This window comes from Crinia signifera, chromosome 11 (genome assembly GCF_055691185.1).
Source record: "Crinia signifera chromosome 11, ASM5569118v1, whole genome shotgun sequence".
NCBI lineage: Eukaryota > Metazoa > Chordata > Amphibia > Anura > Myobatrachidae > Crinia > Crinia signifera.
Genome location: NC_139227.1, coordinates 100106863 through 100122491, shown reverse-complemented (window position 1 = coordinate 100122491; position 15629 = coordinate 100106863). Strand labels below are relative to the sequence as shown.

General features: G+C 44.7%; 1 protein-coding gene across 3 annotated transcripts in view; it reads left to right on the top strand.

Moving 5' to 3' along the window:
* Positions 1-7765, top strand: part of NAP1L4 (nucleosome assembly protein 1 like 4) — a 29102-nt gene extending 21337 nt beyond the window's left edge. For 2 of the 3 annotated variants that reach the window (XM_083163924.1, XM_083163925.1), the window contains exons 12-14: positions 38-67; positions 696-752; positions 6311-7765. In XM_083163924.1, coding sequence (XP_083020050.1) covers positions 38-67; positions 696-752; positions 6311-6349 — 126 coding nt within the window. In that variant the 3' untranslated portion in view covers positions 6350-7765. Of the gene's footprint in view, positions 1-37; positions 68-695; positions 753-2141; positions 2182-6310 lie in introns of all 3 variants that reach the window. The other variant, XM_083163926.1, reaches the window with a different exon arrangement.
* Positions 7766-15629: the final 7864 nt, after the last annotated feature.

The following is a 15629-nucleotide window of genomic DNA, read 5'->3' as shown; positions in this document are numbered from 1 at the left end:
TTGTGACCTTATATTGATTCTGGTGCATTTCTTGCAGTTTGAAGAGGGTGAAGAAGGAGAAGAGGAGGTACGTGCCAGTCTTTTGTTATGTTAGTAGGAAGTCTTGCTCTGTTCCCTGTAAGGCACAACTGAATATATAGTCTTGGGTGGCATCATCGTTGATTGTTCAAAGAAACTTTTCCTGGCTGGGTCTGCGATGCCCGTGACCACTGATCTGGGGCTTCTCCAGACCAGTCAGACAGAAGGAATGCTGGAGAACGTTACCCATTCTAGGCACAAGTCCTGGAATCCAAGGCCATATTGCCCTTTTATATGGTGGCAAAGTCCTCAGGGTTTATTGCCACTTGTGAAGGGTTCAATGCATTAATTCCTCAGGGTTTATAAGGGGTCCAGACTCTATCTAGTATTATCTGTAATAAACCGCTTTGGTCACTGGGTTAGGAGATACTGCATGCCGTCCCCTCAGGCCTCGTACAAAGGGAGCACATCGGTAACAGAGCCTAGTACTGAGGTTCCCCCTCCCCATCCTGATTTTAGCTTCAGGGGAGGACACAATACTTCTTGTTCTAATCTATTGTGCTGCGTAACACATGTTCTAGATCGTCCATCCTGGATCCTTAGTGTCTTGTTTACAGCTATAATTCTACTGTCTGTATAAACCTGTACATAATATCACCGGCTGTTCTGGTTTGTAGGAGATGGAAGGCGAAGAGGAATGTGAGGAAGAGGAGGATGATCAACATCCTGTTAAAGTAAGTCCTGTCCTACACAAAGATTCCTTGTAAGACGCTTCTTATAATAATCCTAAACTTGTCCAGTGGTTTCTAACCTTTGTCTTCAAGGGGCACTAACAGGCCAGGTTTTCTAGGTCCTCTGTGGAGTCTTAAAATGTGGTAGTTGGTGATAGAGAGCGCTCCTGCCGGGTGATCAGGAAAATGTGACCTGTTAATGCTCATTGGGGACTGAAGGCTTGTGTATGAACCCAGTGGTTCCCCAACTCTATCCTCAAGGACCCCCAACTGTTATCTGGCAGCTGTACTCATTGCTCACTGATCCATCTGTAGAGCTGAGTATTTCATTTGTGATTCTGTGAGAAGAGCTGGAAAACGTGAGTGGTTGGGGGTACTTGACCAGGTTGGGAACCACTGCTCTATAGTAGGCCTCGGAGAGATTTAAAGTACTAACCAAGCTGTAATTATTTATTTTGTTTGTTTTTGTTTACAAGGTATAACTTTATTATTTAATAAAGCTGGGAATAGCTGTACTAGAACAATGGTTTTTTTGTGTTCCAAATGTGTATATCACCCCAAAAACTTTGTTTGTAGCTGAATTTTTTGCACTGCATCCCTGTATAGTGGGGGCAGCTGGTAAATTGTATCCGTGGCACTAATATCCCGCCCCCACCTCCGCCCACAGTCTCTGCCTCCATGGAGTGTAGACGTTGAAACTTATGTACTTTTGTTATAAATGCTGCCAATTCTGGGTTTTCCTCCATTATAAGCTGTAGTGAGAAGAGGCGTTTCCTCCCATCTGCATGTGCCACCTGGTCTGCTGGAGGATTGGGCGGCCTGGCAGAAGGTGTATTTCAGTGTCCATAATGGGGCACTGCCAGTGATGGGTCTCTGGTGAAGGGAATTTTATATTGGCTGCCACATTGCAGGAAACCCTCATATCTGGAGGGACAAGAACAGAGTGGGATGGGGGGGGGGATACTCCTTTGCGTGGACACCACTAGGCAGAATTATGGCTCCACCTTTACCTATGGTACCAGACCAGTGTCCCCTTGGATAATAGATAAAAATTAATTTATTTTTTTTAGTGTCAATTGCATATATAAAATCATCAGACTGTTATAAGCTACATAAACCTAATAAGGTCACTGATAATAAAATATATATATGTTAGGGCTTAAAGTCAATAGCTAAGTATTGTGGCTACCAGCAGACTAATTCCGGTCCTACAACTGAACTGGTGCTTTATTGCGTTTACACAGTTACTGCAGCAGTTTGTTATGTAATGTTTGTGTTCTAACCCCCTGTACAGTCTCAGGTTTGACAAATCTTGTGTTTTACTATTTCAGATTTTCACTCCATGTTCACTTCGATTGATCTTTTCCATTTTTTTTTTTTTCCCCTGCTTAGGTGTAATTTTTTTTCTTGTTTGTCATTCATGCAATCCTAGGTAAGGCAGAATTCCATTCGTAACAATGCCCTTCTTCCCCCTCGCTCCCCCTACCTGTCACTATTTTCTCCCTTCAGTATACTGTATGTCTCCTTCACCGCACATCCCTCATCCTGTCTGTCGGGCTCTAATGGGATGTATCTTCTGTGTTTCAGCTGTGCATAAAATACTTCTAATTTAGCGCCCCATCGGCTGCTTATTGGCACAGTTCCACTGTTGTACAGATCTCATAGTTATGTTTGCAAGCGCGTTATGTTACCTGTGCAGAGCTACACTGGTGGTATTAAAGCAAGACCCCCCTTACCTGCTCTTCCTCGTGGGCCTGACTACCAGTGTAGTCTGCAGAGCTCGCGTGTGGCTGGTGTGCACAAAGTTGCATTTGTATTTTGCCGCAAGGGAAACAGTGACATTGTGTGTATGATATGTTGTAATTGTGTGCAGTATTAATTACCCATGGCGTTGTAGAGGCCATAGAGAATTACAGATCTGTAAATGGGGGGTTGGGATCACTACTCCCTATGCAGATTCTAAGAGATTTAGTTTTGAAGAGTGGTATACGCACAATTATATAGATTATAGTACCGCTGCTTTCTTACTCCATCTGCTGTATAATTAACAGATGCATAATTAATAACTACACTAAAGGGACGAAAGTCATGGGATAGGTTCCTAGTAACATAACCACACCCCCCAGCCCAGCCCAGTGATGTGCAGAAATTCACCGTCCATTCCACCAGTGTCTGGTACTCTGGAGAGATGCTGACCCAGTCTATCTGGTCCCACAGCTCCCTGTTGTAGGTGGAGGATCTTGGGTGCAAGCAGATCCCTCCACCATCTTTCTTTACATGCTCAATTAGGTTCATGGCCACACAAGTTGGAATTCTCTAGAATGTTCCTTGAACCAATTCTGGTCAACTTAGGACCGATGTCATGGGGCATTATCCTGCTGGAATATCCCATCGTTGAGATGCATGAAGGGCTGCAAACGGTCTCCAAGCACCATAAGTGCAGTGATTTAACAGTCAATGGAGCCCAGCGGACTTAACCCATGCAACGTGAACACACCTCACACCATTATAGAACCGGCACCAACCTGCTTTGTCCATTGCCTCCTTGGATCTGTACCACTCCCGAACCCTACCATTGGCACAAAACTACTGGAACAGTGACTCATCAGACCAGGCCACATGTCCAAATGGTGATATCATGAGCCCAGGTGAGGTGTTGTCTGGTCTCCTAGTGATTAAAGGGGATCTGTGGTGGTCTTCTGCTCCCATATCCCACAGAAGCTGGAGAACGCTGCACTGACCGGCTGGATGTGTGTCTGGGACCTCCTGCACTGAATGTGGCTGAGATATAAAATAGTGTCTGTCACCACTGACAACTGGTCACGACCATTAAGCACTAGTGGTTGGCCACTGAGCTACAGAAGGGTGCCGGACGGGTTCCCGACAGTCGGGATCCCGACAATCATTTACCCGACGTCGGGATCCCGACTGTCAAAACGCTGACAGCCGGGTGCCCGACTGCCACCCGCTATTTTCCCTCGTGGGGGTCCACGACCCCCATAGAGGGAGAACAAAATAGGTGGCTCGCGTAGCGAGCCACCGCACCCGCAGCGTGGCGAGCGCAGCGAGCCCGCAAGGGGCTTTTTTGCACTCTCCATGCTGTCTGACTCTGGCCAGTCGGGATAATGACTGTCGGGATCCCGACTGTCCGAGTCCCATACCACACCCCTACAGAAGGTGGTGACGCCTTTCATGGTGTATTCCCAGTACACATACGACATCGTAAAAGGAGGATAAATATGAAATGTCCCACCCGTTCAAACGCCTATAATTCACATTTGCCTCGCCATGTGCAGCCTAGCTGCTGTCCAAACTGACTCACGGGATGTCTGATTACAACTGATGCAGGTCTGGCCATTACTAGGATGTCACATTATGGTGGCGGCAACTACCGTTACCGGTACATCCTGTTATCTCATGACTTTTGGCACTTCAGTGTATGTGTTGTCTGCGTGTTAACATTCCTGTACAGTCAGTGTGTGTCCGTTACATCATCACACCCCCTAGTGGTCACATGTATATTACAGCAGAGACCTCATTGCCTGGACATCAGTATGACATGGCACCAAATGAATCGTCCCTGGTGATTGGCTACATTCTCACCAATATTGGGTCTATTTAGAAAACGTCAACCAATGTACTAGTGATTGCTACACTTATTCATACACCACATTGACTGCACTGTTGTATAATGACCAGATCGCCCATACTAAATTACAGCACGGAAATACACAATAGCTTCCCATCTAATATAAAAGTAATGTTCTATACATTATTGAATTTGACATAGATAACCATTACACTGGTATAGCAATTTAGGCATTGCTTATATGAGAGATCAATGGGCCCGTCCTTATAAGGGGAAAACCAGAAGCATATAGTTACAAGACCAGAGGCGATGATATTCTATAGGTGACCGAAATGTAAAGTGTCATTTAGTATCCCTAATCATTTAGAGTGAGGGGTTGCACAGATACCAGCGTATACATTATACGTGCACATCTGAGTAATGTTATCAGTGATATGTAACGTGGGGACCTATACCTGTAATATTTTGTTCAGATGTAATGTAGTAGGTTACCTGTCGCCTCTCCTTCCCTGTGGAAATCGGTTCTTTTTATACAATGCAGAAGTGTACATGTTGTCATCTGTTCAGTTAATTCAATTCAGTAATTTACCAGGTGTGAAGAAAAAAAAAAAGTGATCGCCTCACACTTTTAACGCCCGGGGCTATTCAATTAGAGAATCCTAGATAAAATCCCAGTTTCCAGGCTGTTTTTTTTTTTTTTTTTTTTGGTATTATTATTATTATTATTATTATTATTATTATTGTGCTCCCGGAAGCCCTCAATCCCCCAACTAGTCGGACTGCACTGGGTGGTGATTCTGGAGCTCATCCCTCTTGGTTCTGGGAACGTTTGCTGCCTTGGGCATAAGAGCCTGAAAAGGTTTCAAAGTACTGAGGTGGAATAGAAATAGTTGGAGCAGATTGGTTGGCAGCCAAATCTTGGAGCATCATCACAACCCTCCTCTCAGCTGGTCTGCTTTCATACATCCCCAGGATCTTGTGCCAGAGGGACACGGTGCTTGTAGAGGTTTCCTGGTGTGTGCGGGAGGATTTATTGATGTGGGATTTTATTCTTCTCAAGCTCCCCTTTTTCTGACTGACTATTGTTATAGTGGGAAGGGAATAGGGGGATGAGTCCTGTTGGGTTAATCAAGCTTGATTTTGCTCCTTGGCATAAAAGCGATGCTGCCGCTCACATCGGTTCCGACTTTAACATGAGCGGACACATGAGTTGGAATGAGGTCCACTGTGATAGTACATTTTCCTAGTGCTCGTGGCAAAGAAAGGTCTTGTGGTGCGTGCAAAAGCAAATTGCCTGAGTCTCCTGCATCCAGCGCAAATTTTGCACCCTTTAAATGTACTTGGTCCTAAATCTCAGTGAGCCCTTGTGTAAAAGCACAATAACAGATGATTTTAGGGGAAATCCAGTAATCCAGCCGCTGATCACTCTTCTCCATTCACCTGGCAGAATGTGCGCACATTGCGTAACAGATTAGTGCAGGTTGACGCTGGAAATGTTTGGGCCTCCTGTGGTTGCGGTACACCTAGGACGTGGCATGGATATTTTCCTGGTGATAGGGCTGTGGTGAAGCGCTGGGCAGAGAAAGGAACGGCTGTATATCTGGTACTGCTGTATTATCCTTTGGTGAGGTTATCTGGGAATAGCCATCTCTGTGGGGGAATTTGGTGGTTTTATGGTTACCTGAGGTCTCGGTTAAGACAAAGGCTTTGGAAGAAGGTGTTCATGCATCCCCTCTGCATCTGCTAATACCCTCAGCTCAGCCCCTTCCCGTCGCAGCTGTGATCAGTGGCGGTTACTGGCACCGCGTTCTTCTCCGCATGAACGCCTTCTCCAAGCGCTTGTCTAACTGAGCCCTGATGTGTGTTTCCCAGACTCCTCGGTAGCGGAATCTCTGATGCTACTAGCACCACCAGACTGGTGATATACTATGTGACTCACGTTACCAACTTGTCCTTGTTTTATTTCACACAGAAAGAATCCGCACAGCCTGCGGAGTGCAAACAGCAATGATGGAGCAATGGAACGGATGCAGTTACAGAACGCAACACTTCCAAATGGTCAGGATTCTACACTTATGCAGCAGATTTTTACTTTAACGCATATATTTTTTTAATTTTTCTTTTTTATGCGTGATTTTTTTTTATTTTTTCTTCCACTCTTTGTAGTTGGCTTCTTTAGAACTCTGACCTTGGTGGGTTCAGTTAGACGCATAGAAGCACAGTCCAAGTCTACGTTCTCGCTTTTTGTTTTTTCTTTTTGTTTTTCTGATTTACTTTTTTTATTTTGTTTTTTGTTTTTTTATTATAATTATTTGTTGCCATGGCCTATTTATTATTTTACGAACTAACCAAATGGGACAAGTATTGCCTGCAGTTTTTTGAGCAGTTGTATTGTGTCCTGGGATATGCAGCCTACCCATATGCCAGGGACCTAGTACAAGCCCCTGGTGTCCAAAGGTCATTCATAAGCTGGGAATTGGTGAAAGGGGAAGGTGTGACTTCTATTGCCCAGGCAGGTTTGTTTTGTGCTGCCCTTGGATACGACATATAAGCTCAGGCCGGTGCATTTAGTTCATTTGTATCCACAGAGCAGATCTGTTCTATGTCAGGGAAACGTAAGTAGGCAAATCTGCCTGGGAAATCAGAATTGTCCGGTGGAGGATTTCTGCGGTCGGAGCGGCTGCCTCCGCACTGTGCAGACCGCGACTTATCTAAATATACGCCTGACAAAATTTAGCATTTATATACCTTGAACCATGTAATATAGATCTACTTATTTAAGTTGTACAGTGTATTTAAAGATGCAATAAAATAAGTTAAAACTACACTGAAAAAACAATCAGATTTTTAGGTCATTTAAGACCTACAGGGAAAATGTTGCGGAAAAATAGGAACGAGGGGCTTGAATCGCTTTCTATGTCATCATCTCTCCTCTCGGCTCTGGGGGCAGATCTATCAAGCCTTGTGAAGTGATGACTCTGCAGCCAATCAGCTCCAAACTGTCATGTTGCAGGCTGGGTTTGAAAAGTGACCGGAGCTGATTGGCTGCTGTGTTATCACATCTCACGGCTTGCCCACTCAGTCTTTCAGATGTTGCACCAATAAGATCCGCACCATTGCGCTATATAAGCCTTCATGTGTTCTAGAAAGAGATTTAAACCTGACCCCTTTTTGAGCAGAGTTTCCCATTGGTTCAGGAATAGTGACCTCTGTGAGAAGCGGGGTGTTGCCTCCAGGTCTCCGATAAATAACCCTAATGTCCAGTATGCTGATCAATCATCTTCCTCCTCATGTTTAGATTCTGCTGTTTTTCTCTGTCTTATTTATTGGTTCATCCATGTTTATAAAGACAAGTCTCTTTGTATTAGACATAATTCCTTGTTTTCCATGGACAATGTCAGGATATAAATAAAGCAAAATGACTCAACCTTTTGCTTCCCGTTTTATTTCTCGTACTGATAAAGGCGGGCTATGACACCTGCTATGTGTGCCAGTGACCTCACTAGAACGGTAATATTATGCTCCTCCCCACCCGGTGCATGCATGACTTGTGATGCTGGTTGCCGTATGCAAATGATGTGCCCACCACTCAGGAACCCCTCCTCAAACTGCCTCTGCCACAATGCATTGCACTAGACATACATAGCAAATTACCCCATACTGTCAGACAGCTTCATATTCCATAGCTCAGCCCCAAACGGTTTGGAACTAAAACTGTACATACCTACCTCTGCTCCCAGCCCACTGAGCTTATACAGGTGGCGTACCGACCTCTGCTCACAGCCCGCTAAGCTCTACAGACGACGTACCGACTTCTGCTTCCAGCCCACTGAGCTCTACAGGTGATGTACCAACCTCTGCTCCCATCCCACTGAGCTTATACAGGTGACGTACTGACCTCTGCTCACAGCCCACTGAGCTTATACAGGTGGCGTACCGACCTCTGCTCACAGCCCGCTAAGCTCTACAGAGGACGTACCGACCTCTGCTCCCAGCCCACTGAGCGTATACAGGTGGCGTACCGACCTCTGCTCACAGCCAACTGCGCTCTACAGACGACGTGCCGACCTCTGCTCACAGCCCACTGCGCTCTACAGACGACGTGCCGACCTCTGCTCACAGCCCACTGCGCTTTACAGACGACGTGCCGACCTCTACTCACAGCCCACTGCGCTCTACAGATGACGTGCCGACCTCTGCTCACAGCCCACTGCGCACTACAGACGACGTGCCGACCTCTGCTCACAGCCCACTGCGCTCTACAGACGACGTGCCGACCTCTGCTCACAGCCCACTGCGCTCTACAGACGACTTGCCGACCTCTGCTCACAGCCCACTGCGCTCTACAGACGACGTGCCGATCTCTGCTCACATTGAGTGTGTGTTGAGGTTCCTGTGGTGGAACTGTCCTACTGTATTTGTACACATGCATGCAGTCTGTGTTCAGCCACTAGAGGGTGCTATAACTTTCTATTTGGTTGCAGTGAAAACCAAGAGATCTTAATTCTAGAATGAATGGGCATAATACCTTTTCACTAGTAAACAGTTTTCTCCATAATCAATGTGCTGTGTGTATATAACCGAATTCAATATAAATATAGGCTCTTGCACTAGGACAGAACTTGCTGGTACACAAGTCTTCTGTTTTGGGGAGTTGGGGTTCCCTCTCGTCATTGCCTTTATTATCCTTTTATATGGTGCCACAAGGGATTTGCAGTGACCAATTATGGAGCACAGAAACAAGTCAGCCAAATGGGAAACAGTGACTTACAGCTGAATACAATAGAGGACACATAACCATAGCTGCATTAGCATATGGCACTGACCTATGTATCGAGATAGAGAACAAGGGATGCGCAGTGCCCTATTACAGAGTATATAACCCAGGAGCCCGTGACTTACAGCTGTATACAATAGAGGACAAGTATAGGGCACATAACTATAGCTGCATCAGCAGGCCGCCCGGACATAAGTATCGGGACAGAGCACAAGGAATGCGCAGCACCCTATTACAGAGTATATAACCCAGGAGACAGTGACTGACAGCTGTATACAATAGAAGACAAGTATAGGGCACATAACCATAGCTGCATCAGCAGACACCAGTGACATGAGTATTGGGGCAGAGAACAAGGAATCCGCAGCGCCCTATTACAGAGTACATCACCCAGGAGACAGTGACTAAAGCTGGGTACACATCTATACAATCCCTGTTTTCTTGTGTGCATTCGATCGGCCATACACGCGACCGACCGTCCACAAACACCAGCCAATACGCGCGTACACACCTATACAATTTTACTTGCAACGTCTGATCTACTCCTGTCCAAACAATTGAAAGAAAAAGATTGTACCACTGTACACACTCTCTCGATTGTCATTGCATGATGGTTAACACCCTTGTTGCACAGGTACTTGTAGTGCCACGTAAAAAGTTCTTAAAGTACGGCAAACCGCTCTGAAGAACGGTGTATCTGGCTGTCTACATGTAGTCAACGGTGGGGTGACTAGGGACAGACACATGGCAAATAGCTGGGATACGCGTCTACATGTAGTCAGCCATACATCTGTCCCTAATCACCCTGCTGGCTGACTACATGTAGACGCGCACCCCAGCTATTTGCCATATGTCTGTCCCTAGTCACCCTGCCGGCTGACTACATTTAGACACGCACCCCGTCTTTATAGCTATTTGCCGTATGTCTGTCCCTAGTCACCCTGCTGGCTGACTACATGTAGACGTGTACCCCAGCTATTTGCTGTCTGATTCTAGTCACCCTGCCGGCTGACCACATGTAGACGCGTACCCCAGCTATTTGCCGTATGCCTGTCCCTAGTCACCCTGTCGGCTGACTACATGCTGTAGGATAGATCATGCAGCTATTCAACACCCACATGGGCGTTCCAGCTTTGGGAGTATAATCACAAGAACGGGCAGCATATTAATTGAACGTGTGTACACACTGCACTTTTGTTCCGATATGGAACATCCGGTTATATGAATATTAAACCGCACTGAACCTTCGATCGAGTATGGATGGACAAGACAGTTTTTGGTCATTTTATCGATCACACACCAAGAATCAGGACAGTGTACACACCTATACAATCGAACGTCTGTTCGTCCCAGAACGGAAGAACGGCCCGACGATTGTATATATGTGTACCCAGCTTTACAGATGAATACAATAGAGGACAAGTACAGGGCACATAACCACAGCTGCATCAGCAGGGGACACTGACATAAATATCAGGGGCAGAGAACAGGGGATTTGCAGCGCCCTATTACAGAGCATATAACCCAGGAGACAGTAACTTACAGCTGTATACAATAGAGGACAAGTACAGGGCACATAACCATAGCTGCATCAAAAGGGGACACTGACATGAGTATTGGGGCAGAGAACAGGGGATTTGCAGCACCCTATTACAGACTAAATAACCCAGGAGACAGTGACTTACAGCTGAATACCATAGAGGACCGGTACAGGGCACATAACCATAGCTGCATCAGCAGGAGACACTGACATAAGTATCAGGGGGCAGAGAACCACAGGATTTGGTGCCATTGGAGATTGTGTAAGTAAGGAAAAGCACATGTTGGTGGAGGGCCCTGCTCATGAGAGCTTACATTCTAATGTGGCCGCATTGTCCTGCTTAAACCAACCCCATCACTACCAACACAGATGCATTTTCTGCATATGACGTGCATAATAGGTCACATAAAGGTATGAAAGGGGAAGCTGCATGGTATTCTGCCATAGTAAGGAGGGCTTGTAGTCCCACGCTGCTGTCCTCCTTTAGCATCCTGTGTGGTAACTGGGAACAGGCTATACATACATAATCTGTTACGGAACATCTGCATTTTAGTAAACGATCATATACATTACTGGGCACGCAGCCCCAACGTCATCCCACTGCTGTCTACTTATTACACCATTGAAGAGCAGAACTATATTTACAGCTGAAGTGACTGTGGCTGTAACTCTTGGAGGCCGTGGGTTTTTCTGGGCAGCTTCTGTACCACACAGCATCGGTTCAGTAATCGGAAATGTGGTACACTTTGGGCAAGGGGTCTTTCTCCATTACCCCTGAGCTTGTTAAACTTTACTGTTAGTAATTGGAGTCCACAGGGATTGCAAAGTAAGAAAAGTTCAACTAATAAAGAAAAATGCCCATGTGCAAAAAATTACTCCTTATTTGAGATTAGAAGTACAACGTCAGACAGCAGGAGATTTGTGAGTGAAACGGCAGCCTCCTGCATGATGCGGGAGATCTGGTAACTGTATATCTGGGGTCCTCACTTACAATGTGAAGGCCAGTGAAAGTGTCTTATTTATTTATGGCACTATAGAGGCTGCACTGTGACCCGGCCGTGTGACCTGGATCTCAGACCTTCAGCTTCACTTTGAAAGTTTATGTTAGGAGATTAAGGTTTCCTACCAGTTCTAGTAATTATGCATCTCATGAAGGATCTATGGTAATCTCTAAATTGCAGCCAAGTTTCACTTCTCTTGAGGAGCTGTTCGGGTTACATAAACACGGGGTTTGGGGATTAAAGTGCATCCGTGAGATAGAGGTAAAATGTAGAGGCATTTTCCACCCGCAGGTGACTCATTTATTGGCATCTACATCATGTAATGCTGCAGCTTTTCCTAAATGAATTTAATTGTCCGTCTCCTCATTTTACATATTATCCAGGTACATTTAGATGCAACACAAGCCTTCATTGTTGGATACATTTGAATGTAGAGTAATGGCAGGGTGTTGCCATCTGCCCCCTGTAATTATAAGGTTTGAATTCATTGTGTAGAAGAAATGGTGCGACTCGTCCTCTTATTTGGGCCATGTAGACGGAACTGCAAGCGGATGGAAAGATAAACTATTGTAAAGCGCAACGGAATCTGCTGCGCTATATAAGAACCTGTAAATAAATAAATAAATAAAATAAACTGTGAACTGCACGCAGACCTGAGAGGAGCTAATCCCCTGCAGACACACTGATTGCTGTATCCTGAGTGCAGGGTGCACCTATACCCATTCCCCACATTACATTATGAGTGCTAACCTGGTCTAATATATCCTATAATGGGATCACACAGTACCGTCATGTAATATGCAGGTACACAGTAACGTCCTGGAGGAGATGGAGACCACGTGAGGAGGTCTGATGGATTGTGGGGAGGTTTGATGACCTACTGAGAGATCTGATGGCATGTGGGGTGGTCTGATGCTCTGATGGCATGTAGGTAGATTTGATGGGGATTTATAGAGCACGGGTGGTGTAATGGCCTCACAGCACTGAGGTCATGGGTTTGATTCCCACCATGGCCCTATTTGTGTGGAGTTGATATATACTCCCCGTGCTTGCGTGGGTTTCCTCTGGGTGCTCCGGTTTCCTCCCACAATTATAACAAAATATACTGGTCTGATGACATGTGGAGGGTTTGATGGGCAATGTGATACCCTTCACAATTGTATGTGCTTGTATGTGAGAGTCATAGCATGCGCCAGGGACCCAGTTTAATTTGTCCTGAGATTATTGGGGGCCTGATCACAGCCATACATTCAGAATGGGAATCAGGGATCCATGTCGACCTTTTGCGTGTTGACCTTCTGTCAACTTTGACATTGTGCATGTTGACCTTTCGATGTAGACCTATTGACCGTCAAAATAGACAGTGTCTGCCCTCTGATCCATCCCCGATTGGTTCTTTATCAGTGGCAGGTATGATATTTGACCCTGTGTAAGGTGGATTCTCATCGCAGAAAGCAATCAGCCCTCATGATCGCTGTACGATAGATACACTTGTACTGCAGCCCTATATATTATGTGTGTGATGCTGTTTACCTTCACACTGACATCCTCAGAGATAACACAATCATTATATAATTACACTTGCGTCATAACAGCGCATATTTTACCCACTAAATAAACGGAGTGCATTCCACAGGTTTATCTCCGCACACAAGGCCGGCACGCTCCGAACAGCAGACAGCCTACTTCCAGCACAGTTATTATAAAGACACAGGGGTAGATTTATTAAGCTCGTCAAGTGATAAAGTGTCTGTTTTTTATCACTGGCCAATCAGCTCCTACCTGTCATTTTTCAAACCAAGCCTGTAACTTCACAGAAAGAAGCTGATTGGCCGGTGATAAAAACCAGACACTTCATCGAGCTTAATAAATCTACCCCACAATAACCAATATAATAAAGATGCCTGGGCTTCCTAGCCCTGCTCTGGGGCAGCGTATCCGGAACCTTAGCAGGACTTTGGCTGCAGAGCTCACTGCTGATTATACAGGCATTATGTATGTATTTGTGTGTGTATAAACCAATTGTAGAGCCTGCAACACACGGGTTTGTGGGACAATGTGGGCACTGTTTTCTTGCTATGCCAAGAATATTACTCGGGTATTTCCCAGGTATATAAATATTTAATAACGCCATCCATGACATAGCAAGTGGGCAAATTATTATTACAACAAGCTGTGTTTGTTTTGGGCCCTTGGCTTAGGGCCACTGGGAAGGACCAGTTAGTGAGTTATGACCCAGCATGAATTGCTTCATAGTCTCCCAGGACTGATCACCATCATGGCCGGGTTTATGGGGTACAAGGGGGAGGCTGTGTGTGGCGGGAGACTTGGCAACATTCCCCAGATGGGCCATTAATGACACCCAATATTCCGGAGCCTCCTGTTCGTTTGGAGAGGGTAGGCAAGTATGGAATACTTTTTGAGATATAATAAACACTCGCCACCTTCCCATATGTTCACAAAGGACTGTTATGCCAAATTGGGTGTAAGTTATTGACTCCTTGGCTTGGACTCAGCAGGATTTATTCAAATATGTTAGGAAGAGGGTTAGGTAGAGATCTGCACACAAAAAAGATGGGGTGGTATCGTACCCTTATAGAATCAGGGTGTTTTACCCGCTCTATTTGGTTGGCGGGGGGTGCTATCCTATCGACTAAATGCAATAGTTACAAAAAGAAGAGAGAAAAAGTAGTCGTAGTGGATGCACTCCTTGTTGGAGTATGATATTATTTATCTTAATGTTTTGTTGTTGTTTTTATATCTTGAGTGGGGAATCCTTTTAATCTTTAATCGGGTTTGGATTCAGGAAGTACCCACTATAGTTTGGCGAAATAGGAGAGGTTAAAAATATTTTTTACATATAACAAATACATACATTTGGTGACAAAAGATAGAAATAAGTGTATATAGGTTTAAAAATATAGGCAGACCTGGCTGTGTGGTGTGGTGCCTGTTTATAAGCTAGATATGGGTATTTCCGGGATACACGGTATATTGGAGTTTATTGCCTATGTTGGCTTATTGATACTCCATTGCGTGTATCAATACTGGACCTCAAATGACCCTATTACTCAATGCTCTATCGGTCTTGTGGGATATGTGGTTCCCCTTTGTCTCTGATCTTTCCCGTAATTTTCACATATAATATCTAGGGAAATTATTCTGTGGAATGATGTTTTTAGTGTTTGATTTTGTTACACATGTAATCCGTATTTGTGCAGGGTAGATGGTGACCCCTATCCCAGTTTCTGCGTTGGGACCTGTATTTTAATTATACAGTTTATTTTGCCACAGGATAAATCTGTATTATAGTACAAAAGGGGCTAAATATGCAACAGTGATATTTACTGGTTTAGCCTGGATATATGGGTTGCTAATTTTAGCTTATTATCCAATAATGTCCTAGGTTCTTATATGCAGTGTTGAAATGACATCTGCTTTCAAAAGAACCAATTTGAGTGACATTTGCTGTGGCTAGGTTAAATCACAGTATATGTTACAACATTGGCATTTTTTATATACATATGTATCCCTCAAACTGGTGAGTTTGATTTGCCACAGGATAATTCTGTATTTTAGTACAGGAGGGGCTAGATATGCACCAATGATATTTCCTGGTATTGCCTGGATATATGGATTGCTAATTTTAGCTTTATGTCCAATTATATCCTAGGTTCTAATATGCAGTATTATAGTGTCATCTGCTTTTAAGAGAACCAATTCAGATGGCATTTCCTGTAGCCAGGTTAAATCACAGTATATGTTGCAATATTAGCGTTTTTATATACATATGTATCCCTTAGACTGGTGAGCCATTATTTTCTGTCTGCTTTATACTCCTAGTTTGTCACACACAGTATAATACTGCCACCTGCTGGCGTGTGGGTCAACTAACGAGTATTAGTAGCAATGCTGGGTCAATGAGTACAAGCTTTAAAAAGAACACATCTTTTAAACAGTATAGCGAGGGTAT